Genomic DNA, 27,840 nt, shown 5'->3' on the forward strand with positions numbered 1-27,840 from the left:
AAGCCCTGACCTAGAGGATCCCAGCAGACTGCTTCATTATGCTATAGAAACTCAGAATGATATTGAGTAAATTTTCACTGACCAGATCATTGGAAGAAGACAGTTTCTTATGGTTTTTATCTCTTGTATTACTTGATCCTTTGAACTAGAGGAGCCAGGACTGAACTGGGAACCTTCTGCATGTAAAACAGATGTTCTACCACTGAGCCAAGCCTTTCCCTTCTTCATTTGGTATAAACAGTTTTCCTCAGCCAATGTATCTTTGCCTGAGCTAGGTCTGCTCCCATAGAATCTAAGCAGCTTCAGGTTTTCTCTAATGCTTTGTATGTCACAAGGTCCTTTGTGGCTGACATGTGTGTAAAGAGAGTGATGGATGTATTATTTGTTCTAGTGTGTGAGATTTTACTCTATTCACTTTCCTTTATGTGTTAGTTCTTGTGTAAGTCAGTCAATTAATGCTGTCTCCTGTCTCCAGGTTTGTTAGTAAAACTGTATTTTAGTGTTAACAGTGATTATTTGCAGTATGCTCAATATTGAGTTCTGTTGTCTTACTCATACTGAATATATACACATTAAGATTCAGCTTGTCTGCCTCTACACACACAAGCAGTGTCTTGTTTCTCTGGCAGAGGGAAGGAAAAGTGAATGTGGTTTAGAATAATTATGGATTCATGTAGCTGGAAGGGACGACAAGGTCATCTAGTACAATCCCATGCCCATAGGCAGGGTCTTTCCCTCACTAACCTCCCATAATCAACCTTCACAATCTTGATAACAATGTCCCACAAGCAAAAAAAAACCAGGTGCATTACTCTTCTGAACTCATTAAAACAATAGAGGATGTCTCTTGGCACAGAACTGACAACCTTCATAGAAAAACTGGAACATCACCTTTCTTCATCTTTGTGTGTGAGATGTACTCATGAGAAATCCTATCCAGCAGGCAGTCTGCGACTAAAAGAAAACTGAAATCCAGGACACTTACTTCCTATTTCCCTCACAGTGTGCCCAAGGCATATCTGATTGGTATAAATTGTATTCAAGGCCATTGATATTAGGTGGTCATTTTCTGAGTTGATATCCCTTTATCCCTTGCCTCTTATTCTCCAAATTTTATATTTGCTTTTTACTTTTTGCAACTTTGCTGGTTATGTACCGAATAAAGACTTGAGTATTTGCTTTTTTATTTACATATTTTTAAAAAATATTTGCTTAGTTGACCTTCTCCCCACCACCCAGTGGAAAACTTGCTTGTTCATATTTAACAAACTGGCACAAGTGGCAATGTAGCTTTGGGATTTTGCAGTTGATTACTTTCTCCTAAGCAAGGGAAGAAAATGAGAACAACCGATCTCCAAATAAGGCAGAGGTATGTAGCCCCATAATATTGTTACTGTAAATAAAAATGTCCCAATGTGGTTCCTTTAGAATATTTTGATAAATGACACAAAGAAGCTCATTTGAAACTATTTCACACTTCTGTATCCTATATAAAGTACCATTAATGGGAGAAACTAGTTGGAAGAAAAAATAAAATTACATACCAGTTAATGCTGGTTTTACATTCAGATTAGGATTTAATTTAAAACTAAGCCATTTTAAGTCTGATGTGTAAAGCAGCGACAGGCAATAAGACGTTCATGGGGATCTATAAGAAATGCTTGCCTTGTTGGAAATAACAAATGTGCATTATGATGAACAAAAATGTGCAAACTTTTCTGTGCTTGTGCATAGGAAAATAGATCTATATTTTATCCTGAATTGCTTTCTAAAAAGTACATAGCTTGACATCTATGAGTGATGCCCAGATATTAGCCATCTATCAGAATAGCAGAAGCTTAACGCCATGTGTGGGGAAGCAGTTAACCAGTGCAACACTGTTCTTCTTGTATAGTAGTGAATAGAAGTCCTATGTTTAGAAAATCTGTTTCAGTTATCCGTTGTACTGTTAAAAAGCACACTGTTTTTGAGACAAACCTCAGAATATGCTGTAGCAGCTTTCAGGGTTAAGAATTTGCCCCACATTCTGTTACAGAAATATATTAAAGGGGACTATAAAGAGTGACTTTGAAGAGTGACTTTCCAGAAATGATGAGTGCTTTTCATGTTTTTGGAATGTTTGTAATATATATAAAAAACCAACAAAATACCCACAACAGTATTCTGTTATAGAATCACATATGTTAATTTGTGTATGAAGGAACATGCACCCAAAGACAGTTTTTTAAAATACCCATTTAAATTATTAATTCTGTGTAGAAGTACATATATTTCCTTAGCAAACCGGTTGCTTTGACAAGTAGAGTACGTTTGCAGCCTAAATCTAGGACTATAATCCAGAGTTTTGGCTATCCAAGTGGGCGTACAATGCAAAACTATCTGTTTAGGAACAAGACATCTGTTTTGTGCTCTCACTTCACATGCAAGGACACTAAGCACAATCACACGAAACTCCCTTATGCTGAGTCAGATCACTGCTCCATCTAACAATGTTCTAAGGTTACCAGCCTTCAGGTGGGGCTGAAGATCTCCCAGAATTACAACTGATCTCCAGACTACAGAGATCAATTCCCTTGAAGAAAATGGCTGCTTTGAAGAGTGAACTTTATAGCATTATACCTCACTGAGGTCCTTCCCCTCGTCTAACCCCACCCTTCCCAGGCTCTACCCCAAAATCTCTAGGATTTTCCCAACCTCAACCTAGCATCCCTAGTACTGACTGGCAGTGACTCTCAGGTAGAGATTTTTCACATCAACTACTACCTGATCTCTTTTAAAATTAGAGGTGCTGGTGGTTGAACCTATGATATTCTGCATGCAAAGCAGATGTTCTACCACTGTAGATTAATTGTTTGAAGGCTAGATTAATTGTTTGAAGGCTAAAGCTGCAATATTATTAAACTTATTTGGAAGCAGAAGCTATTGGGCAAACTGAAATTTACTTTTGAGTGCGTCTGGGTCCAGTAGATAGCCCACAGCCAGGGTTGCCTGCAGGCCTGGAGAAAAATGTCCTGCCCCTTTAATAGAGGAATTGGGCAGCTGAAGCTTTTCAAGGCGGGAAGGTAAATAACATTACATTGAGATTTCTTTAAAGGGGCAGGACGTTTTTCTCCAGACGGTTGCCAGCCCTACCCACAGCAGTAAAGTCTATATTTATACTTCTTAATCTTCGGTCAGATGTGTTTGCCCATGGAGCATTTTTACATTGGAAAGCTGCCATTAATTCAGTGTGCTTTTCAGTTGTCTGCGATTCGGATCCAGAAGATTATATGTGTAGACTCTTAACATGTTTGTATTAATATTTAAGATGTCAGCAAGGTTATCTTTAACTCTAGTTTGAAAGTTTATAATATCAAAATCCGGTTGTTTGATGTGACAGGTGTTGGCAAGGTGTGCTAGGAGCAAACTACAAAGAAAAAAAAACAGGGTAAGAGGTTACTGAATTGAATGGATATACTCAATTAATGAACCTTTTTAACATTATGGCAGCCACATGCTTGGCGAAGGGGAATGCAGTAGGAAGGGTGAATTACACAAAAGCAAGTCACAGTGATTCCTCCCCCCAATTGCCCCTTTCCACTGCAGCCCCCACACCATTCTCAAGGGCCCTTTGACCCTCAAAAGAACTGTTGTGGAGTTTCAAATAGCTGCAGTAAGTGGGAGTTGTATGAGATCCATTGCAGTTCTTTGAATCCAAGCCAAGTCCCCACCATTTTACGAGTTTTTTTTAAAAAAAGTTAGGAGGTGGTGGTGTAAGGAAGACATTCTTACACTGGAATACATATTCAGACAAGCAAAAAGAGAAGGAAAGTAACAAGGAGATTGATGTCCTCTGCAGTAATCCCCCCCATTCATATTATAGTGAGATTAGGACTGTGGGAGTAGCACAAGGATTTAAAATGCAGTTTGGATACATTTTGTCTGCTTATTCAGAGAAGACCTTTAAATATCCTCTTTGTAACACTCAAATGTTCCTCTGAACATCCTTGCACACAGCACAAGTGGTTCTTTCTTTTCTCTGCAATGTGTTCGACTTCGGAGATGCTAAATTAAAAAAAAAAACCCCTTTCACCACAAATTTCATCTGTCATGTCTCATAGGAAATAATGTAAGTTGTATATTTACACACACACACACACACAGGCTAAATTTATTTCCGATGCATACACAGTTGCCACAAGGATGGTATTAAAATATTTTTAATTGGGTTAGATCTTGTTTTCTGCCAGTGTAAGAGTTCTTTTGCACTTCAGTCCCCTCATTGCACTCAATTCTGCTATTGGGGGGGGGGTCGTCTGATTTCAGGGGCAGCTTTTCATGGGATGCAATGGGCTGCATCAGGAGGGAGAGGCGGGGATTCTATTGTATTCAATACTTTTAATTCAATTCAAATTGCAATTCAAATACAAAACACACTTGCTCAGGGCGACAGTCTGCATCAAACTCTTATTCTTGTGTGAGGAGCAGGATTGGCTCACATGGGAAGTTTCTCCGCTGTCTCTTCCAAGAAGGAGAAAGCATTTGATACTGAAGAGCACACGTAACATTGTGTTGCTGCTTATAAAAGTGGTGTAATTACTAGCTCTGTTCAGGTGTTCCAAGTTCAAACACTTGACTAGATGCTACTGGTCCCACCCCAGGACTTCCACGCATATAAATGTACATGTGCAGGGAGCTCTTCGCATGCTTATTTGTGATTGGGACTTTATTTTTTTGTCGCGTTCCCAATCACGTACAAAGCATATGTGTATACCACTCACTGCAAACATTAGTCTGTACATGGGAACATATAGACATGGGACCAGCAAACTTAATCCTTGTATGTATATTGAGTGCACACTTTTTTTGAAAGCATACACAAGGCTACTGCGGCTTTCTAAAATGTACATACACCAAAAGGGGTGTATGTTCTACTGTGCTAATTACACTAGTTCAGGGGTCCCCAACCTTTTTGAGCCTGTGGGCACATTTGGAATTCTGACATGGCATGGTGGCCCCGCAGCAACAAAATGGCTGCCTCAGGAGGTGGAGCCAGCCCCAAGATGATTGCCACAGCTTAACTTCAGTAACACAGTGCAGATCCTTGTGTTCTGGTGGCAGCTGCTGCCAAAACAAAAAGAAATAAAAGGGCTGTGCCAGTAACGGGAAATAAAAATAAGGCCAATGGTGCAAAATAGGTAAAACTATTTTTTATTGCTCCGAATAAAAATTCCCCTACGTGGTTCACCTAAGGGGCTTTTTCAGGGGAATCTGTAGTCATTGCAGTAGTCCTTATGAGCATATGCCCCTTGGATGAAACGTATAGGGAATTTTTATTCTGAGTAATAAAAAATCTTTTTACCTGTTTTGCACCTTTGGCCTTATTTTTATTTGCTGCTGCCAAAGCAACATTTTAAAAAATCTGCACAGCCAATCTGAAGCCTTGGTGGGCTAAAGACTTACCTGGCACCGACCACTTCCAAAAAACCCTTGGCAGGCAGCAGAAAATGTGTTGGCGGGTGCCACAGTGCCCACGGGCACCACATTGGGGACCCCTGCACTAGATGTTACACATGCATTGTGTCTACTGTGGTTGTTTTTTACATGAAAATTATAACCATCTAGGAAAAACATTACATGAAATGTCTTATTAATGGTCATAAGAACATAAGAAAGCCGATGCTGGATCAGACCAAGATCCATCAAGTCCAGCAGTCTGTCACACAGTGGCCAACCAAGTGCCTTTAGGAAGCCCACAAACAAGACAACTGCACCAGCATTATCCTGCCTGTGTTCCAAAGCATCTAATATAATAGGCAGGCTCCTCTGATCCTGGAGAGAATAGGTATGCATCATGACTAGCATTCATTTTCACTAGTAGCCATGAATAGCTGTCTCCTCCATGAACATGTCCACTCCCCTCTTAAAGCCTTCCAAGTCGGCAGCCATCACCATTATGTTCCTTTCTTAAAAGTTCCATTTCTTGTGCAGTTCTCACATATGTGATTTCTAGCAAACACAATTCTAAAAAGTCAAGATGTTTTTAGCACAGTAATAACAAGTGTTGCTAATACTGTAGAGGAGAATCTCTCGTGCTCTGCTGTCCTCCCCATAAGGAAGTTTTGAGAGAAATATTGGAGATACGCCCGGTCATCTCCTCTAATTGAAAGCTGTTGGGCAATGATCTGCAATGCGTAAAGGGTTCTACAGCCCAAGAGCATGAAAATATAAGAGAAGCAGGCTGTTAAGAGTTGCAGTAGAACTGTTTTATTGATATGTGAATCATTTCTACCTCAGTTTATTGCCTTACTGAGGTACATACAAGGGAAATCTAGCCATCTTTCAAAATGGATTCATTATGAAACAGAGCCCATTTTCTTGTTTCTAAAACTGATGTTCTGATATTGATCAACAACTCGGGAAACGTGGAAAAACTGACAAAGTAAGAGTTTAATATTTTTCAAGGCAGATGGAAAAGAAGTGGTTTTTGCTACAAAGGTGAGAAAGGAAATGAATGTATTGTGTATTAACAAACACATTTACTTTCCAGGTTATAACTTCTACAATTCCTTTGTTCACCATCAGGATTTAATTTGAAGCTGAACTTGTGAGAGCACATGAAGCTGCTTTATACTGAGCCAAGCTCAGTCTAGTGTGTTCTGAGAGGCAAAGGCTCTCCAAGTTATCAGGTGAAGGTCTTTCATATCACCTACTACCTGATGCTTTTAATCAGAGATGCCTGGATTTGAATCTGGAGTCTTTTGCTTGCAAAGCAGATGCTTTACCACTGAGCCACAACTCTTCCTGGTTCATTTGAGCCTGGATAAAACATGTGAAACAGTTTAAAAATAAATACATATCTGAAATGTTTGGACTAAAACTTAGACTGTTGCAATAACAAAAAGTTATCTGTTTTCTCTTGTGCTTTTTAAATGAAAAAAAGCAGCTACTCCTGGGAAGAGTCCATATTTTGTTGAAAATACTGGTTTGTCTCACTCACACTTGTACAAAACGCTGAGCTCTTTGGAGAAACTACAAACTATGATGCGAGGAATGAAATATTATTGTAAACCTGCCAGTACGCACAATGCCAAAAATGTAGTAAGATCCACAACACACCGTTATATTTCAGGGTGTCACAACAGAAACGTCTGCCTGCTCAAGGATTTTACAATGTAGTTCTTTTTAGCTGTTACAGTGAGGGCTAATTTGATCATATGTTCCCGAAATTCTGTTTCACTAATTTCAGACCTCTCCAGTGCAATCATTTTAATGTTAGGCAGAAAATGTAAGATATTTTGATTACTTCCATCGTGCTTATCTTTTTTTAATGTTTTATTGCAGGGACATTTATTGTGCTTACAAAAATTTGTAAAGGACTTAGTGCTATGGATATGGAAGGATTCCCTCTCCCACCACCCCCTGAAGGTAATCAGAAGGTCAAAGTTACACTTCTTTTCCTTGTCAAAGATAGAAGCATTGTGTTTTGTTTTTAGTTCTTTTCTGATTTCCCCCCCCCTCTCCCTGGGGGGGTGTCAGCTATTTTGTTAACATTTTAAATGATAACAGTTTTTTTGTTTTTTAAAACTTGACTCCTCTGTTTTCTTGTGCTTAGGCATAAGAGATGCTTTGGGGTGTGTCTTTAGTATGATGAGATTCTACCCAGTGATTCATTCATTGGCAGTAGCTTTTATAGATGAAGCATTTCTAATAGTTTTTCCAATTGTTAACTATCATGCTTGGAATATTCTGGGATGCAGTAAATTTAGAAGGATAGTTAATGGGTATGTTTTTCTGGGGAGAGGGGTAGTCATGTGACTACAATAATGTATCTAATATTATTTGTAATGGAATGTATCCTAATTTCCATTGTATGGCTGTAATGGGTGTATGGGATGGGGTAAAATCAGATATAGAAGAAGACTTGGTTTTTATACCCAGCTTTTCTCTACTGTAAGGAATCTCAAAGTGGCTTACAATCGCCTTCCCTTCTCCCCCCACAACAGGCACCTTGTGAGGTAGGTGGGTCTGAGAGAGTTCTAAGAGAACTGTGACTAGCCCAAGGTCACTCACCAGGCTTCATATGGAGGAACAGGGAATCAAACCTGGTTCTCCAGATTAGGGTCTGACTCTCTTAACCACTACACCATGCTGGCTCTAGTACAGGGATATGATATGTGCAGAATTCTCTGGGGAATCTTTTGGGCTATGCTAAATTGGGTATATAGGTGAGCACTAAGGGGTTTCTCAACAGTGGGTACATTCAAGAGATTGAAATGGTTATGTATTGAACTGTATTGCTATGCATTGTGTTTAAATTGATATGCAATAGGATAGACATTTCAGAAATAATGAGCCAGGTCACCTTATGACATGGTTGTGAAAATAAGTGATTGCCTCTTGAATTATGTTGGGGTTCCCTGGAGAAGGAAGAGATACAAATGAGAGAAGTGAGAGTTCTGATTTTTGACTTACTACTCATGGGGGAAACAACATTACAAGTACATCTGCAGTGTGTATCAAAAGACACCTAAACATGAAGGCAAAGGCCACAGTTACAAATATAGTTGTATGGGCAAAGTTCCTCCTATCAAAGAATCAAGCTTCCTTTAAAAATGAACCAGTGTGAACACACAGCTCTGCCCAAAGGGATAAACTGTGGCTCATTTTTAAAAGATAGTATTTTGGCAGTGGGAATTGGTGGCGTTGCAACATTCCGCAAAGATGCATCTGAAGGCGTACATATTGATTGTCAGGATTATAGCCATTGAATGGTATCAGATTTAATAATTGTATTGTGGTATGCTGTCCTGAGTAGCTAGGAGACATTTCCTGCTCCGCTTTCTGACACAGAGCCAGTCAGAATCCCTGTACTGGGCCGGAAGTTGATGTTGCTCCACCAGTGTTGTGAAATCCTTTTAACAGCATAGAACTGCTGCACATGGAACTGTGTCGCTATGGAGAGGGAGGGTCAAACCTATTGTACCCATCTAACTATAAAATATATATTTTACGTTTGTGTTGAATTAATAATAAAATTTGGCACAAACATGGTAGAACTGGAAATGCCTTGTAACCTCCTTACGCACAGAATTTACTTTAAAAATCCTTTTGCAAAATTAATTCCTAGAGACGGTTGTGATTGCGAAGTATTAAATTGTGCATTAAAACTTACATTTTCACTTGATGTTGGTTATACTGGTGAGTTTCAATTTATTTCAATTTTTTTTGGAAGCAGGAATTGAGAACATCTCACTTCTGTATGACTAAGCCTGCTTTGGCACTGTATGTAAGAATATTGCCTAAACTGAACCCCAACTCTAAAAGGAGTTGATCTTTGCTTGTGCCTTATTTGTTTGTCAGAAATGCCCGTTTGAGCTTGCAGACTGTTAAAAAAGGATGGTAAAACTGGAGCCAAGCTCAGAGATGAATGAGAACAACATCCGAATTGTAATTATGAATAGTCTCTTGTTTGGGAAGCTGTTAGTTGCTTGTTTGGTGTCTGAACTTCTGTTTGAAATAGAAAGACAGAGTTCCTGTTACTTCTCATAAATAACAGGGAAAACAAATCTGTTAAAGCAAATCATTGATATTGACTTGAAAACATACTCTATACAAGAGGAAAGAGAAACAGACTGTATGACATGCAAGTACATTGTTTAACTATTTCTAATTTAAAAAAAAAATACCCTGCCTCAAAGGAGCTAAAAATGGTAATTACACAAACAATTCAATGAAATTACAGAAATATTTTTAAAAGGAGTTTTTAAAAAATCCAATCTATCAAGCACACAAAAAACTAAATACCCCACTACACACATAATTTCCCTTCTTTAAAAAAAGAATATTCTCACTAAACAGCAATTACAGACAACCCTCAGGCTGGCTATTCAAGAGGGCTGCACAAAGAAAGGTCTGATTTTTGGTGGAGGCCAGATTGGCAAACTAGGTGGAAGTTGCCAGCTGGACAGGAGAAAGATGTCTTGTCCCTTTCATAGAGGTCTAATGAGTGGCAGTGCGCAGTTGAAGCTTTTCATGGCATGCAATTAAATAACATCGCTTGTTAATTGCTGGCAGATCAAACGTATATTAAAGTTTTAGAAACTGGCAACCCCAGGGAGGAAGAACTGGCAAGCGAACTTACTGGACAGATCTAAAATGATGCACAGTTTCATACTGCGGCCCATCAGCTATGTGGTCCTAGGTTAAAAAGGGCTTTGAAGATGATAATCAGCATCTTGAATTTAACGCTGTTTCTAGGATTTCTACTCAGATATAGAAATACTTATTTTTCCTCCTATTGGAGTTGTAGTAATTTTTGGTTGTAATGTAGTTTCACACGAATCATAAGTTTGTCTTTTCTATGGGCATGTTAAAGTTCAGAAACTGAGAATGGAGTGTAGAAGTTACTGCGGCTCTTAGGGTTGTTCATTCCTTATATCTTTAAATTAGGGCAGGAGTTGAATTACATGGCCTTTACGTTTTTAAGGTTAAAATTTAGAATTAATAAATCAACAGTATAAATTTATACATATAACTTGTGATCTAAAAGGTAGCCAATGAAGATAAGAGGTATAATTTGCCAAGTGAAACATTCACACTGTACCTCTCCAGGAAATTCAAGAAAACAAGCAAGAGGTACTTTGGTGAAAGCAAATGAATGAAATGAGTATTTCTGTCTGTAATGGAAACTGATTTATGTTAAATTAATCATAAACTGTACAGTATAGAGCCAACTACTAAAATCAGCAAGATGAAAATAGAATTAAAACTGAGGAAGTACTGTATATGGATAAACCACATGGATCCAAAGGGCCAAATTCCTTGAAAGCTTTTCCTCTTCAAAAAATAGTCCTTATTACTAGTACTTTGTGTGTGTGTGTGTTAAATGCCATCAAGTCACTTCCGACGTATGGTGACTCTATGAATTAATGACCTCCTAAACACCCTTTCGTTAACAGCCTTGCTCAGGTCTTGCAGACTGAGGGCTGTGGCTTCTTTTATACAGTCAATCCATCGCATGTTGGGCCTTCCTCTTTTCCTGCTGCCTCCAACTTTTCCTAGTGTTATTGTCTTTTCCAGTGAGTCTGCTCTTCTCATAATGTGACCAAAGTACAATAGCCTCAGTTTAGTCGTTTTAGCTTCTAGGGAGAGTTCAAGCTTGATTTGATCTAGCGCCCACTTATTTGTCTTTTTGGCAGTCCATAGTATCTGTAAAACTTTCCTCAACACCAATTCAAATGAATCAACTTTCTTCCAGTCAGCGTTTTTCACTGTCCAACTTTCATTCTTATATATAGTAATGGGAAATACTATGGCATGAATTATTTTGATCTTGGTTTCCCAAAAACATCCTTACAGTTCAGAATCTTTTCTAGCTCCTTCATGGCTGCCCTTCCCAATTTCAATCTCCTTCTTATTTCTTGGTCTCCTTTTGCAGTATCCTTTTTGCTTAATGATGGGGAATAGAAAATTTGAACAATTTCAAATTCATCATTCTCAGCCTTGAAGCTGCTCATGTTACTTCCACCAATGTTCATTCCACCTTAATCTAAATCTAATCTATCTTTCCTTATGATATGCATGGAGATTGAAGAGATACAGAGATAAAATGCATCCTTATCTGACACCTTTGCCAATTGAAAACCATTCTGCTTCTCCATATTCTATCCTAACAGTAGCCTCTTGTCTAGAGTACAGGTTGCCCACCAAAACAATGAGATGTTGTGGAACACTCATTTCTTTTAAAACCAACCATAGCTTTTCATGATCCACACAATCAATAGTTTTGCTGAAATCTATGAAACACAAGCTGATTTTCTTCTGAAATTTTCTCATATGCTTCAGTAACTGATGTAAATTTTCAATATGATCTCTAGTACCTCTTCCTTTTCTGAATACAGCTTGAACATCTGGCATTTCTCATTCCACAATCTTTGTAAGATTTTGAGCATCACTTTATTCGCATGAGAAATTAATGTGATGGTCCAATAGTTGCGGCAGTCTTTGACATCTTTTTTGGAATTGGAATTTAAATGGAGTGTTTCCAGACTTTGGTCCATTGTTTTGTTTTCCACATTTAATGACATATTCTTGTTATGATTTTGATGGACTCCATTTCTGTGGCTTTAATGGCTCTACTAGTAATTTGTTTCTCCCAGTTGCTCTCAGTGCAACTTTCACTTCACATTCTAAAACTGTAGGTGCTTCAAAAGTTTTTTTCATTGAAATAATCCAATAATGGATTTTTGAGGTAAGAGAGGACCATTGCCGCCTTCTAGGTAGTACTAACCAAGGTTAGCTGAAGTGGCACTGCCTATATCGTAGTGTTATTATACCTTAAAAATGAGATAACCCAAAAGATTAAAAAATAAAAGTTGATGTAATTTATATAGCTAATAGCGACGAGTGGCCCTGCGGATATCTAAACCTGCAGATCAGGGCCACATCAACACTGAACAGAAAACTTAGAGGACCCCTCAGTTTGCAGAAAATTTGGAATTTAGAAATCTGAAAACATGCAGAAATCTAAAATAGAGCTGAAACAAACCTGAAACAACATATAGATATTTAAACATGACATGTTAAATGGTGTAGAAGATATGTAGTCAGAGCATACATGCAGTGATAGGCAGCGGTAAAGTGGTATAGGGCACAGTTCCTATCCCTTTACGAAAGCTATTTTCTGAACTAGTACATTACAGTACAGTCCTATTACCTGTGCAAAAAACTCTCTTGAAATTGCATAGTTGGCAGAAAGCCAGGAGAATGGGAGCGTTCCTAACCTCATCAGGCAGGGCATTCCATAATGTAGGGGCCAAAACAGAGAATGCACGAGTATAGGGTGGTTATTGATATTACCCATTAGTAGGGTGGCACCTGCAGAAAGCCTTGCTGAGATAAGCAAAGCCGTTGTGGCAGAGCATAGGGGGAGAGACAGTCTTTGTCAATATCTTGGATAGAGCCCAAATATCTCGAATTGTGTGAAATAAATGCCCCCTCTTTCTTTTCTTCAAACACCAGGAAATAGGTGGGTTGTTATCTTTTCATTCCGGTTGGCAGGGTCTTTTTTGTGTGTCTATATAACTAATCGCTAATAATGTTCTTATGTCTATCTTGTTTTAACTTTTACATTTAAAAAAAAATCAATCTCAAATCAAGTATTGGCTACTTTGTTTTGGCATATGGTGTTTCTGTGCTGTATATGGATAACTCCACACTTCAGGGTATATGCGGTAGTGACAATTTTTCACTATCCTGCTCCTGAAGGCTATTTAAAATGGACTTCTTTTAACAAAGGAATTCCTTCTGCTCCCTCTCTCTCCTGGGAGACCTTTCCTGTTTATGCTTGACTTGGAGATCTTGTACTTCTTATGCAAGGACTTGGGACTCCTCAGGATCTCTGGAGGTTTTGATTCAGCATCGGTGTTGATTCCTCAGCTGGTGATGACAGTAGTTGCCCGGTCTGGGTTGGGAAATATCTAGAGGTTTTAGGGGTGGAGCCTCAGTAGGGGGGTTGGAGAGGGGAGGCATTTCAATGCCATAGAGTCCAATTGCCAAAGTGGCCATTTTCTTTAGGTGATCTGATCGCTGTCATCTGAAGATCAGTTGTAATAGCGGGAGATCTCCAGCCTCCACCTGAAGGTTGGCAACTGTAAGTATAGCCATGTTGCTCTGTTGCCACAAAATTAAAGAGGAGGTATGTGGGCTCATTACTGGATTCCTCAGTATGAACGGTGCAAAGCTTGTGGAGGGGGACTTTTCCACCTCCCCCAACAGTTTCAACCCCCAGGGGCCCCTCCTGGAATTCTGACCGTTGGGAGTCAAAGGAAAGTATCTGCTGTATTTACTGCAGAAACAGGTACACTTTTATTGGTTGTCTTTTGTAGCAGGTTTATTCAACTTTTTAAAAACATATACTAGTGTTTGAATTCCACAACAATGTTTGCTTTTGACCTCTGGTAGATATAGCATTATATACTAGCAAATTACCTTTGTGTTAAGAGAGGCTGATTTCTGAAGTTCTTATATAGTACATAAGATAGTGAAACCCATTGATATTACAATAAATACACTTTTATTTCTTAAGGGTATAAAATATTAAACTTTCTGCATTGCATTAATAATGTTTGAAAGGTGTAACTACTGCGTCAGTAGTGACAGTACTGGCTCAGCTTGCTGAGAAACCGAATGCCTTGCAAGAATTCTTACTGCTATGAAAATGAGAATAGTCAAGAGATGCAAGTTGTGTGACCTTTTGGCATAAGGAATATGCACTGCGTGTCAACTGGTTGAAAAGTCAATAGAAACTTTTACAATTCAGAGAATGCAATAGAATATATATTGTGTTGCCTCTACCTAATTTTACCTGGAGAACATTAAATAATCTTGGTTGAAAATACATGCCTGGATTCCCCTTCCCCAACCCGAGAAAATTTTATTTTAGGCTATTATTGAAAAGAGCCAGCCTGGTGTAGTAGATAAGAGGGGTGGACTCTAATCATGTGGAGGAGTGGGGAATCGAACCCAGTTCTCCAGATTAGAAGAATTCCTACTGCTATGAAAATGAGAATAGTCAAGAGATGCAAGAATTGTGTGAATTATGCCTTTTGGCATAAGGAATATGCACTGCGTGTCAACTGGTTGAAAAGTCAATAGAAACTTTTACAATTCAGAGAATGCAATAGAATATATATTGTGTTGCCTCTACCTAATTTTACCTGGAGAACATTAAATAATCTTGGTTGAAAATACGTGCCTGGATTCCCCTTCCCCAAGCACCCTTGTGGCTTGACCCAACAATTGTGAAACGGCTTTGAAAAGAAAACATTCAAAGTATTATAGTGTTCAAGTTAAGAGACATTTATCATACACCCAACAACTTTACAACTACGGGTAAAACTGAATCATAATGGCTCCGAACATAGCAACGTTTGCAGAAACAGTATCTTCAGTGCCCTTCAGAAAGGGTACTCTGAGCAAAGGCAAGTCCTAAGAAATGGTGCCCAGTAACACAAAGAAATCAGCAAGGCTAGAATGTTCACATAAAGAAGTGTTTTTCAATGGCTTCTGCTGCTGCTGTTCTGGATGCTTTATTTCAATGGCCTGGGCCTGCAAAGGAATTTGCATTTTTAAACTAACAGCTTGACAAACCCTTTCTTTATAATATCTCCTAAAAGGGGAAATTCCAACATGCAGTTTCTTCCTAGTTGGGACCATCACATACCTACAAAGGAATTAGCAGTTTAGGCCCTGACCTGGATGGCCCAGGCTAGCCTGATCTCGTCAGATCTCAGAAGCTAAGCAGGGTCAACCCTGGTTAGTATTGGGATGGGAGACCACCAAGGAAGACCAGGGTTGCTGTGCAGAGGAAGGCACTGGCAAACCACTTCTGTTAGTCTCTTGCCATGAACCCCCCCCCCCAAAAAAAGGGGTCGCCATAAATTGGCTGCGACTTGACGGCACTTTACACACAAGTAAAGCTTTAGGCCCTAAATTCTAAACCTTTCAATAGAAACAAAATAATATGTTAAAGTGAAAATGACATGTTACACATGTTACTCTGTTACACATGTTACACATTCTCCTACTTTGTTATGGTAATCTGTGGTGCTAGTGTTAATATCTGAGTGTTTGCTGTGAAACTGGGCCGTACCTTCATGTAATTGTAGTAGGGTTGCCAGATACCCACAAACTAAAAGGGCTGCCCAGGGGACGAGCCGCACATGCACACGGCGCAATGATGTGACTTTCAGGTTTACCCTGGAATCACTGGCATCGTGATGGGGACACTCTAGCACTCTCCTCCCCAAACTTTGTGGTTTCCATAGAGTTTTGGGAGGAATGTGCTAGAGTGTCCTACCCCCTGCTAGAGTGTCATGCAAGGGGGGACTTGGCAACCCTAAATTGCAGCCTTTTTAATTAGTCAAAAAAAAAAAAACAAATTAAACACTCTGTTCAGTTTTAGAAAACGAATTAGCAGCAAATGCTACCAATGAAGAAGAGGAGGAAGGAGAACAGTTTGATTTTGATAGTGGAGATGAAATACCAGAAGCTGACAGACAAACCGTTTTGCCGCCTGTTTCTAGTTCTAGCAATAATGTGGATCATGAACAGATGAATTCTGCAGGTAGGTTTCTCTGTAGGAGCATTGTTTATTTATGAAAGTCTCTCCTTTATAGAGTTGCCAGCTCTGGGTTGGGAAATACCTGGAGATTTTGGGAGTGGGGTCTGAGGAGGGCGGGGTTTGGGGAGGGGAGAGACTTCAGTGGGGTATAATGTGTAGAGTGGCCATTTTCTCCAGGGGAACAGATCTGTCACCTGGAGATCAGTTGTAATAGTGGGAGATCTCCAGCCACCACCTGGAGGTTGGCAACCCTACTCCTTTAAAATGAATATTCTGGAGGCCTGTGCAAATGTTCGTTTTGGATAGAAGTGTGTGTAGTGGGGTTGCCAACTCTCGGTTAGGAAATTCCTGGAGATTTGGAGGTGAAGCCTGGGGAGGTTTGGGGAGGGGAGGGACCTCATTGGAGTATAATACCATAGAATTCATACTCCAAAGCATCAATTTTCTCCTGGGGAACTGATCTTTGTTGTCTGGAGATCAGTTGTAGGAAGGTTTCAAGGCCTCACCTAAAGTTTGGCAACCCTATAGGCATGAGAGTAGAGAATTGAGATTGTTGTAGCCCGCTGTGACTTTCATGTTTTCAAGGTATAGTTTACATGGGAGCCTATGTATAAAGGGAGCCTGTGAAACTCACAATATAGATTAGAATACCATTGGAAGACACTCTTTCATGTGTACATTTCTCTTGTAATGAGCATGTGTACAGCACACAGCTGATGATAAAAAAAATGAAGAAGGAATTCCCATGTTGTCTTTTAATCCTCCTTTGAATTAAATGCCTTTAAATAGAGGAGTCCACAGCCTTTAGGAGCATATTTTGTATACATTTAATACATATTAAAAATAAGTAAAAAAGATAATGCTTATGGTTTGTTAATTGGAAAGGCAATCCTTTATAAATGGATAGGCTGGAACGAGGAAGCAAATATTCTGATTTGCAGTGTTTCATGCTAGAACACATGATGGAATAGTTTTGCTATGGCTGATATTTCAGTTTAGAATGTCCTACCATCTTCAAAGTAGGAATGTTGCATGTTGTAGACTGCAAATGCTTATGTTGCTGCTGTCAACAGCAGAAACAATATTACATAATTTACAGTGTAATCCTAAGGAAAATCACAGCCTTCTAAACCCCTTGACTTCAATGGACTGCATTTGTCATGTAATTTTAACTACGGTTCTGAAATAAAATTAAAACTTCTGTCTTCAATTTAAAAAGGGACTGCAGAAAATGTAGCTGGAACTGAGATAATGCAGAGAGCTGAAGCCAATTCAGAACGGGCTCTACCAAGGGTAAACCCCTACTCTGTCATAACCATCTCACCAGTGCAAGAAAAGGAGCCATCATTGTCACCAGAGCCAAGTCCACAAGATGGAAGTATAAGCCCTAGTCTGTCAGGAGGATATTCTGTCCCCGTACCCTGTGGCTATGCTGTACCATCAAATATACCACTGATTTTGCCAGCATACTCAAGTCCTGTCATAATACGCAGCATATCTGTGGATGAAGAAGGTAGTATAATTCTGGGATTTACAGTCTATGAAATAGTAATTTAGTGATCCTGCGCAATATTACAATTAAGAACAGAAGAAAGAAATGTGAAACCTTTTTCACTAGTATAATTTCTCTGTGCATTTTGTATGTCAAACTTCGTTTGCAATCCAAATTCTTGAATATTGCTTAATACATTATTCTGTTTGACTAAAATACTTAGTGCAGGTTCTGTGAAGCAGAGATGCATATAGTTGCCAACTTGCCCAAAGGTACTGGATTTCATTGCTTGTTAAAAGGAATTTGTTAGGAAATGAGTGGAATGTGAAAATTATAGCCTTACATTTCGGATTTGAATATGTTTCCAGACACATAACCTTTGCGTCAGTCAGGGTTCAACATGTGGCGTATTCTTTCAGCACTGAGGATCATTTTTTTTATTCACCTCTTTCTGCTAATAGGATTTATTAATAGGCTAACGGTGTAGCCAACCATCTGCAAAAAAAAAAATACCATGCATTTTCCTGCTTCTCTCTATTGCTATAGTCCTCTGTGCCCCCCGCCTCCTGTAGTTCTTAGAGGGAGGGTCAGTGGATCTTCAGGATCAGGTACAAAGTTAAGGGAAGGATTGGTGGAAGGGAAGAATTGGGGGAAATCACTGTTCCCTCTTCTGCAAATGCTACTTTTCTAGAGAAATTGCATGGTTGGATGCACCCCAGTAAAATGAAGTGGTTCAAAAATCATAAGGAGATGTTGGCTGTCCTGGATTTTATTCACAGATCTATATCTGTTTTCCCAGCTGCATTCACAAAACATATTATTGCACTGATGGAGTGTTTTATGTTAAGACAGTTATCACATATTAATATTGGTGTTGAATGAGAAATAATAATTGCATTACTAGTGAGAGGACTTCTACTTCCATTTCTTTTAGCAAATGTTCAGACAGTAGCCGAAGACTGTCATTCAAATTCCCAGAGCTCTGAGGATCCACAGAACAGGTATTTCACAAACTTTACAAGCCTTTATTCATGAAAGAGACTCTCCGTAGAAGGTGAACTGCATCAGAAAGGTCATGTTCCCTTGGGCACTGTCCCACCATACATTTTGCTACTACAGGACCTTTTTGCCTCTTTCCTTATCCCTCTCCCTTTATGATTTCTGCCATTCTGCTGTCTGTAGCTACCCTCTGTTTGTCAAGCCAGTGCCCTCTGCTCCATCAGTGTTTCTTTAATCAGCCTGACTTTGCCTTTGTGGCCGCTTTTCTTCCACTTGACTCTTGCTGTGGGTCATTTTTGAAACCTTCTTTGGACTTCCCCCTTTATGACATGTTACCTTATGTAGGTTGGATGGAGACTCCTCAGTTAGAGTTACTGTCAGTGCTTCCAAATGAACATTTATAGTCGAATAAATTAAAAGTTAACACCTTGTTAAGCGACACAGTCATACCCGGGTTGCTGAATTTAGGCTCTAGGTGGAGAATACTGGCAATATGATTAACAAGAACCCAACGTGATCCCTTGATATCTGTAATGTTATTGTTACATTCCTGAAGTGCACATACATGGAAGAAAGCACTATTGCAATTGGGTAATGACACTGCACAGAAATATAGGGCAGAAATTTTGGATCAAGAGAGACTCTGACACAAGGATTGCAGCTGTTCACCATTTTCTTCTCTACTGCCCCTCCCATCCAACCCCAGGAAGACTCAGTGGTCATGGGAGCCTCATGAAGTAATAGCCAGGCGGGATGGTGGGCTGCAGTGAGTTGGGTGAAGGGAGTGAAATTGCTTCTTCCTCTGTCTTCTGTTAGTAGAGCTGTACTGACAGAGGAGTCTGGAAGGAGGAGCTGTATTGACAGAGGAATTTTCACTGCACTGCACTGATCCATGAGGCTGCTAATCCATATGGGTTCCATGAGTGTTACCCAAATGGCCTACATGTTTATATACTCCAACTGTAGGAGTGTCCCTCTTAACATGTCAGCAGCCCATAAACACGTATGCTCAGGGTAAATATTATTGGGATCAGTGTGCTCAGTGTAGACCAGGGTCCATGATTTGATCTAACACCCCATATGGGTGTGCAGATTCTTAGAAATAGGCATTGGTTTTAAGAATTTATTAAGAAAAGAGTAATAGTAAAGGGAATTAGCAAATTGAATACAGAGTTGGAAACAGACAGACACTAATTGAATGTTCTACAGATCCTAACTTCTACTAAGTCCTAAACTTAGCAAATGTTACTAATCTATAGAGAAAATATGGGGGAAAGAAGAACTGAGGAAGGAAAAACTTAATGGGCCTGTTCTGGAGATTGAGGTCCAGTGAGGTTTGTTGGTGAAAGGAATAAGCAGTGCAGGTGAAAGCGGGGCAGAGGAGCAGAGCGCCATCTTTACAGATACCTGTGTTGGGATGGCAGGGCTGATGCAAAGTCACACACACATTCCCCCAAGATGAAGTTTCATCTGGGGGTTTGGAGCCATTGCTGGAGCTCAGTACTAATGACTGGAACAAAGTGCAGGGGTTCTCAGGGCTAATTTTATACCCCAAAAGTGTGAAGACAGAGGGGGAAATTAAATACCTCTCAAAATGGATTGGCTGGGAGCCAAAAGTATCAAACTTCATTGGTGGATCAGTAAGATAGCTATTGTGCAGGAAGATATATCTCAAGGAGTGGGCGGAAATTGGGGATTCGATACTTTCTTTGGTGAGGTTTATGGCTAAAATGGGGTAACAATCTACACTTATATAGTCACCATTTGGTGAGATTGAGTTCCAGGAAAACATAATGAAGGGAATAAATACATCAAAATTGGAGATGGATGAATCAACAAGTCACTCTTAATCAGGTCCTGCACTGTGGGGTTGTTACCCCTAGCATATAGTCTCCATTCTTAGATGGGGGAATTAGCGTTCTGGAAACTAAGCTTAGCGAGAGGGAGGGGTACAGAATCTTTATACGAGGATAAGCCTTTGAAAACTTTAAATAAGGAAGCGTTGTTTCTAAGTTTTATGGTTTTTATTGAAAATACTTTTAAACACACATTCACACAGAGCAACAAGATCACACACCTGATATACACAAGAGCCCAAGAAATAAAAGGGAAAAGGGGGTGGGCACAAAGATATGAGGATTTAGGGTGATATTTACTAATCCAGAAGAAATGCTACATTAAAATGAGAGCAGCACTGAGCAACGGAGAAATGAACCAGCATCTCCCGGAAGTGAAAGGACCTTACACACAAGTGAGGGTGGGTTTCTCGGATACAAGAAAAACATGCACACGTTTGAATGGTGAAAAGGCTACTAATAGCAAAAATGAGCCCTGAGGGTGCATGAGGTAACTGGCAAAAACAATAGACTTTGCCAGGGACAAATGGTTTAATTACTTCTCCGGTGGCTAAGATATTAAATGATAAAAGAGCATGAGATAATAGCAACATGGGAGAATACCTTAATTTCCCTGATTAAATACTGGCAAATACTTTAGTATAGATTTTCAGATGTGTGAAGATTTTTGGGAAGTTTTCCTAGGAAGGGAGGAGTGGACAGATGATGTCTTGGTTTAATCTGCTCTGCATGCTAGTTGAGGTTGGAGGATGATTCAGACATGCAAAAGGACTAGTCAGAGTTAGCTGACTAGTTCCCAGATTGCTGATGGAATTAAGGTGCTGACTATCAGTTCCAGGTGTCTGCTTGGAGTGCTTCATTAAAGATGCGAGGGAGGCTCATTTACTCCCTGTTGTTTCCAGCTTTTCCACCTCCAGGTCAGAGGAATGCAAACAACTCATCTCTGCCTGACAGCACCCAAGTTTGAACAGGTCACCAAGATGGAGTCCAGAGCCCTGGACTCTGGTTCACCTTGGCACAGCAGTGCCCTGCTTCTCCTGGCAGCTTTGGTCCCATATGCCCTCATAACATACCAGGTTGCTGGGACAGATGGGGGCCAACAGGATTGGGGAATTTTGGGCTGGCCTTGCTTAGTCATTGCATATTTCTGCTATGCAGTTGTAATAAATAGGGCTCCATTCACTTGCTGCTCATTGAGTCTTGCATGCCACACAAAGCATCCCTTACCCTAGGGGCAGGGATAGGCTATGGCCTGTTTTGTCCATACCTCCCCAAAATAACATGGTGGATTTGCAACTCCTGTACAGCTTGATTGTGACCCTCTACATCAACACTACTTTCTGCATGGGACTGACAAGAATTGTGATACTTTTGTTGATCGCACTACAGCCATGTCTGGTTTTTTTAGCTTATTTCTACAGGTGTGTGCTCCAATCCCCCCCCCCCCTTAGAAGGAGCAGAAACAGTAGGGGCAGGGAATGGGATGATAGGTGCTCAGAGTATGGGACCCTCCACCATCTCCTTTCCTTCTAGCCCAGAAGCTGGGCTTTGTAGGTTTTCTAGTCTCAGCTGCTCCCCTCTGGCCCTCCTTTTCTGCCTGTCGTGTCACAGGAGGGAAGGTAGAAACCGGGCTACTGATGGTCTGAAGGATGAGTAGCTGGCTCATGTATGCCAATGGTGGTAGTTCCTTGGACTGGTTAAACTGTGTGCCATTTCTCTACCTTCTTTTCAGCTTCATGGGACACAGATTTGTGTGACTGAAAGGTAAACTAGAGAAATATCAGGTGCCAATTTTGGTCGTCAGATCTAAGAAACTAAGCAGGGTCAGCCCTGGTTAGTATTTGGATGGGAGACCACCAAGGAATACCAGGGTTGCTGTGCAGAGGAAGGCACTGGCAAGCCTCCTCTGTTAGTCTCTTGCCATGAAAATCCCAAAAGGGGTTGCCATAAGTCGGCTGCGACTTGACGGCACTTTACACACACACATACACACAATTTTGGTACTGGAAAGAAGAAACAAGAAAAGAAAATAATCACTTTAATGATGAATTACAGAGCAGAGCAGATTAAACTTGACAGTGGTTGGGTGGAAGAAACAAGCAGGAAGTTTGCCATTCACCATTTTTTACCCCTATAGAATGTGATGTACCTGGGAGAGTCATTTTAATATCTCCTAATTATTATGAGCCAGCATGTGGATATGGTATTTATAGTTACGTTATGGCAAGCGTTCTCAAATAATACTCTTTTACATTTTATTTTCAAGTGAAGATAATCAGGGGAATAAAGATGACAGTGCTTTAGTCAAATGGGCTACCAGTCCTGCCAGCGCCGAGTGGATGGAGAGTAAGTATTGGTAATTCTAAATAAGCTGATGAGTCTGGGTTCATAGCTGAAAATAGATCAGTGGTCTGTTTCTTTTCTAGTTTAATACTGACTGGCTGCAGTTAGAGTAGTATCTCCAGTAACTCAAGAGAGGTTCCCCCCCACCCCCAACAGCTGCTTTCTGGGATGGTAGAATTGGAGATTCAAGGGATTGCACCTTGGAACTATACTGCACCATTGAACCACAACGTTTTGATTTAATCTGGGATGAGTTCGTTCTATTTTATGGATTCTTGGACCCATAATAAACTGATTTCTTCATTCAAGCTGGATTCAGTAGTTCTAAGTAAAACTACCTGCCTGTAAGGATACAGCAGTCACCCACCAGATTAGATTCCGCATGTGGATGTTGTCATTCCTTCATTGTGGGCAAGTAACCCAGATACTCCAGATGTCAGATTCTGTTTGTTTTTTTGTCTTAGGAAACTCAAATGTGAAAGTGTTGACCTGCTAACCAGTATATGCAACTTTTCGCTAAAATCAGCCACTGTACTGAGGACTGGAGAGTAGCAAATGTTATACTGATTTTTTAAAAAGGGTCCAGTGGGGAACCAGGAAATTACAGGCCAGTTAGCCTGATGTCTGTCCCAAGCAAATTAGTAAAAACTGTAACCCAAGACAGAATTGTTGGGCACATAAACAAAGCCTCCTGAGAGAAAATCACCACAGCTTTGCACAGGGAAGTCCTGCCTCACCAACCTTTTGGAGTTCTTTGAGAAATTGAACAAACATGTAGATAATGGTGATCCAGACTACTTGGACTTTTAAAAGGCTTTTATCATGGTACCTCACCAAAGGCTCCTGAGTAAGCTTAGCAGTCATGAGTAAGGGGCTCCTCGAGTGGATTAATAATTGGTTACACTAAAGGAAGCAGAGAAGAGGAATAAATAGACATTTATCTCAATGAAGGGAAGTAGGAATCCCATAAGGTTTGGTATTGGGGCCTGGTGCTATTAATTTGTTCATAAATGATCGGGAATTGGGGATGAACAGTGTAGTGGCCAAGTTAGCAGATGGCACAAAATTATTCAGGATGGTGAAAATCTCTTGCCTTAAAGCCCCTACATGGTTGCCATAAGTCAGCTGCGACTTGATGGCAAAAAAAAAAAGGAATGGATTATATTCCTGCTTTAGTGGAGAAGGCACTAATTTATACGTTGTCAAGCTTCCCCTCACTTTTTTGTTTTGTTTTTAGATGCAGATGAAGTAATATATGATGATGTACCAAGAGAAAATTCAGACTCTGAACCAGGTAGGAGCTTGTTGTGAAGAAGCAAGAGTTGCACTAATTAAAGCATCCACAGGTGGATTAATGTGTACTATAAAAATAATGTGTTCTCTAAAGTTTTCCCATCTGTTGATATTGTTCTTCTGGTTTATAAATTAGTTGAAATTACACCATAGAGTTAGCATTATGAATAAAGTCATAAATATCTCACCATAGATATTAAGGCTGCAATCCTGAAGGGGGGGGGGACAAAGCTCTTTAGGAGCTGGCGTGACCCTGTCCCGGCTTAAATACCCATTTATCATGGGATAACGGGAACATATGCCGACCTGGGGACAAAAACACCGGCCCCGGGAAGCTGTGGAGCTGTGCCAGCCCCCGCCACCAATGCAGCCACACCGGCAGGGACTTTCTGGAAGGGAAAGCCCTTGCCAGCATGGGGGAAAGGTGTTCCCAGGGGCGGAGCTGCCCTTAGACAGCTTCCTAACCCCTTTCATCCCGGGAACACCCCCTTGTGCTGTGACGTTGCTGCACCACCTTTTTTGGTGGCTCAGCCTCGCTGTTTTCAATGGGGCCGTTTCTTTAATTCTATTTTTAAACTTTTTAAATGTCTTTTTGGCGGCTGGGAAGCCTCTGTGGAGGCAGTGTGGTTGCACCACTCCCAGCTGCTGCGGATCTACCCCCCCTTCAGGAATGGGTGGTAAGTATATTTGTTTTTTAAAATTGATATACAGCAATTGCAAGTGGATAATCTTCTGAAATCAAATCAGAAAGTCCTGGGAAATTCAAATTTCTCATTCCTATGCTTTCTTTTAATCAAAACATAAAGTTCACCTAGACCAGTGGTCACTGGGAGGCCACCAGTGCAATCCTAAGCAAAGTTATACCCTTCTAAATCCAGCTGAGTTCAATGGTGCCTCTCTGCTTAGGATTGCACTTCACAAATGTTAAATAATTCAACTGATGGCTTCATTGGTGTTTTTCGCTTTCTCATGTTAGCTTTGGAAATGGTAGGTTTATTCATGGACATCACACCAAAATGCATGCAAATATATTACTGAAATTAAATAGACCTATGATGTCTAAAACTGTTTCCTGATTCTTGCCCTTCATGTGTTCATTCTCTTATACTGGATCCCCAAATAATATTAGTAATCTGGTTGTTGTCCAGAAGACAAACTGTATGGGTACTAAACATGCAGTTTATATCCTGTATGGGGGAAAGCCACTTGGGGGTAATCTGGGATGAAGAAGCTGCAAATGATAAACATGTTAAATATCACTACTACTTAGGCTTTACTAGTAAAAGTCATAATCTCAGTGCTGTATTTGTAATATATCTGAATTTTTCATAGCTTAAAAAATAATATTTTGCAAATTAATGCATGCAGAGGAGATGATTTACGATGATGTTGAGAATGGCGACGAAGGTGGAAATAGTTCTCTAGACTATGGGTGGAGTTCGAGCGAGTTTGAAAGCTACGAAGAACAAAGTGACTCAGAGTGTAAAAATGGAATGCCCAGTTCCTTTCTGCGTGGCAACCACAGAAGACAAGTATGTAAATTCACAGCCCCATTCTTCGAGTGTATCACCGTCTTCCAAGCACTGTAGTTCCCCAGGCTTTATGATGTCCAGTTTTTCTCATGCATCCTATTTTAAACTATCAGCATCATATATCTATTTTTGAAAGGCATAGATTATATGAATACTAAATCTGCAAAACGGAGTGAGGGACAAATGGAAGATTTGTCTACAAACATGAAGGAAGTCTCAGGTTTTCAGAAAAATCTGAAATCTAAAAAAAATACATCAGGGGATTAAAACTTCCCAAATTAATAGAAACAACTCCTGCAGCTTTAAGAAAAGAATTCCCAGCGACTTCTCAGTAGCCATGTTAGGAGTTGCTAGGCAATTACAACAACATTGTAAAACCTTCCAAATCTTGGTTTCTGTAAAGCAAAACATTGGAGGGAGGAGCAGGAGTGGACTGGGAGGCCAAAAAACCCAGGAAAAGCTTCCTGTGTCCAACACAGGAGAAGGACTTTCTGGGTCTGTTGGCTACCATACTTTCTTCTCTCCTTCCCACCCACCAGCCAGTTTACCTTTAGTATCCACTGCATGACCCAGAGCCAGTGACTAAATGTATGTAGGTGGGTGGAAAGAAGAAAAGGAAGCAGGAAAGGGGGAGAGGCTATGGAGGCTGCCAGGGGAGGGAAAGAAGAAATAGTGGAAAAGAGGTATAGAGGGGATAATGAGATGCTGCCACAAGTACTTGCAGGTCCCCCTCTTGTTATACCTAATTCTCAGCATGGCCTCAGCTGTGGATCCTTAAATCCAAGGATTGGGTCCATGTAGAGAGCAATGAGATCTTTGGATAAACTTGGGGGAACCCCTAGGTTTACCGAAAAATTAAAAAAAAAAGTTAAAAAAGAAGAGTTGTTTAAGAGAGGAACGTTTTCCGTGCTTATGCAGGTAATGCACTTCTGTTGGCTTTCCAAGGGAGCTGGAGGGGGCGCTGCTGCCATTTGACTTGGAGGCAGAGGTGGGTGGGGAAAAGGGAGGGCAGGAGCCACTGCCCCCCCACTCCCCTCCACCCGCACATCACTGCTTCTTACAAGGCAGCAGGGGGAATGGGTGGATTAGATTGGTGGGCAGATCAGTGAGGGGCAGGCTGGAAAGCAGGCAAAGCAGCAGGTGGGAAGGCAGAGTATAAGGAGAGGACGGCAAGATTCCCTCTCCCCATGAGTTTTTTGTGGTACCTGTGGCCGGCCGGGGGAGTGGGAGCCTGAGGGCACACAGGTGAGTAGAAATTAAAAAAAAGGGGAGAATGAGAACCCCCACCTGTGAGTCTTCTGGGTCCCTTGCTTGTAATTTAAAGTGAAAGACAAAAAGCAAGTCCAGGAAAAGTGATCAAAACCCCTCAAACCCATAGTAGTTTATAAACACATACAAATGAAATTTTACAACACAGTGATTATCTTCACTTTTTTTCACCTGCTGAAATCCCAGCGATGGCAGCATTGTATGATACATGTGACTTTTCTTCCTAGCCTAGATTTCAAATACCTCAAAACTTGTTTGAATTTGGCATTGTGCTTCCCTTGTAATTAACCTTTTTGGTTAATCTCTTGGACAACCTAATCTGGTTCATTCTCTCTTAAATTACAGCAAGCTAAAACTGGCAGATGATAATGGGTTAGTTTTATTTATGTGTGTGTGTAAAGTGCCGTCAAGTCGCAGCTGGAAATACTTTCAGGGTGGACTTCCATAAGATTGTTTTGCAGAGTCTAAATTGCATATTCAAAATATGATTGGGTGTGGTAGAGAAACCCAAAATCATAAAATATATTCAGAAGTGCAACATTTGCTATATGTTGATCACACAAGTTTTAAAATCATGGTGTATATATAACCTAGCAAAGTTGTATTGGTTCAGATGAACAGAACTTCCTACGTTTTACCCTTTGGGGGTACCGTTGTTGCCTGTGAATGAACCAAATTCTCTTACATAGTTTTCATTAAAACAGCAGATAATTATCTGTTTTACTGGTTGTTGCAAACCCTTTTCTTATCTGGCCACCAGCATGCATGATACAGCTCAAGAGTTTAGCGTGAAGTTTAAGATTGTATCTTTTTGTATGCTATAGCTTTCTCATGACCTAACCCGTTTAAAGGAGCACTATGAAAAAAAGATGAGAGATTTGATGGCAAACACGGTGGGAGCAGTAGAGATTCAGCAACTAAGGCAAAAACATGAGCTGAAGGTAGTGTAGT

General features: G+C 40.3%; 1 protein-coding gene across 1 annotated transcript in view; it reads left to right on the forward strand.

Annotated features, from left to right (window-relative positions):
• Positions 1–7,355: 7,355 nt before the first annotated feature.
• ARHGEF10 (Rho guanine nucleotide exchange factor 10) overlaps positions 7,356–27,840 on the forward strand; it is a 97,391-nt gene continuing 76,906 nt past the window's right edge. The window contains exons 1-8 of the mRNA XM_056856664.1: positions 7,356–7,407; positions 15,941–16,108; positions 17,325–17,618; positions 18,532–18,598; positions 22,719–22,798; positions 24,033–24,089; positions 25,457–25,620; positions 27,714–27,830. Of these exons, the coding sequence (XP_056712642.1) occupies positions 7,368–7,407; positions 15,941–16,108; positions 17,325–17,618; positions 18,532–18,598; positions 22,719–22,798; positions 24,033–24,089; positions 25,457–25,620; positions 27,714–27,830 (987 nt within the window). The 5' untranslated portion in view covers positions 7,356–7,367. The remainder of the gene's footprint in view (positions 7,408–15,940; positions 16,109–17,324; positions 17,619–18,531; positions 18,599–22,718; positions 22,799–24,032; positions 24,090–25,456; positions 25,621–27,713; positions 27,831–27,840) is intronic.

Source organism: Euleptes europaea, chromosome 10, assembly GCF_029931775.1.
Source record: "Euleptes europaea isolate rEulEur1 chromosome 10, rEulEur1.hap1, whole genome shotgun sequence".
NCBI lineage: Eukaryota > Metazoa > Chordata > Lepidosauria > Squamata > Sphaerodactylidae > Euleptes > Euleptes europaea.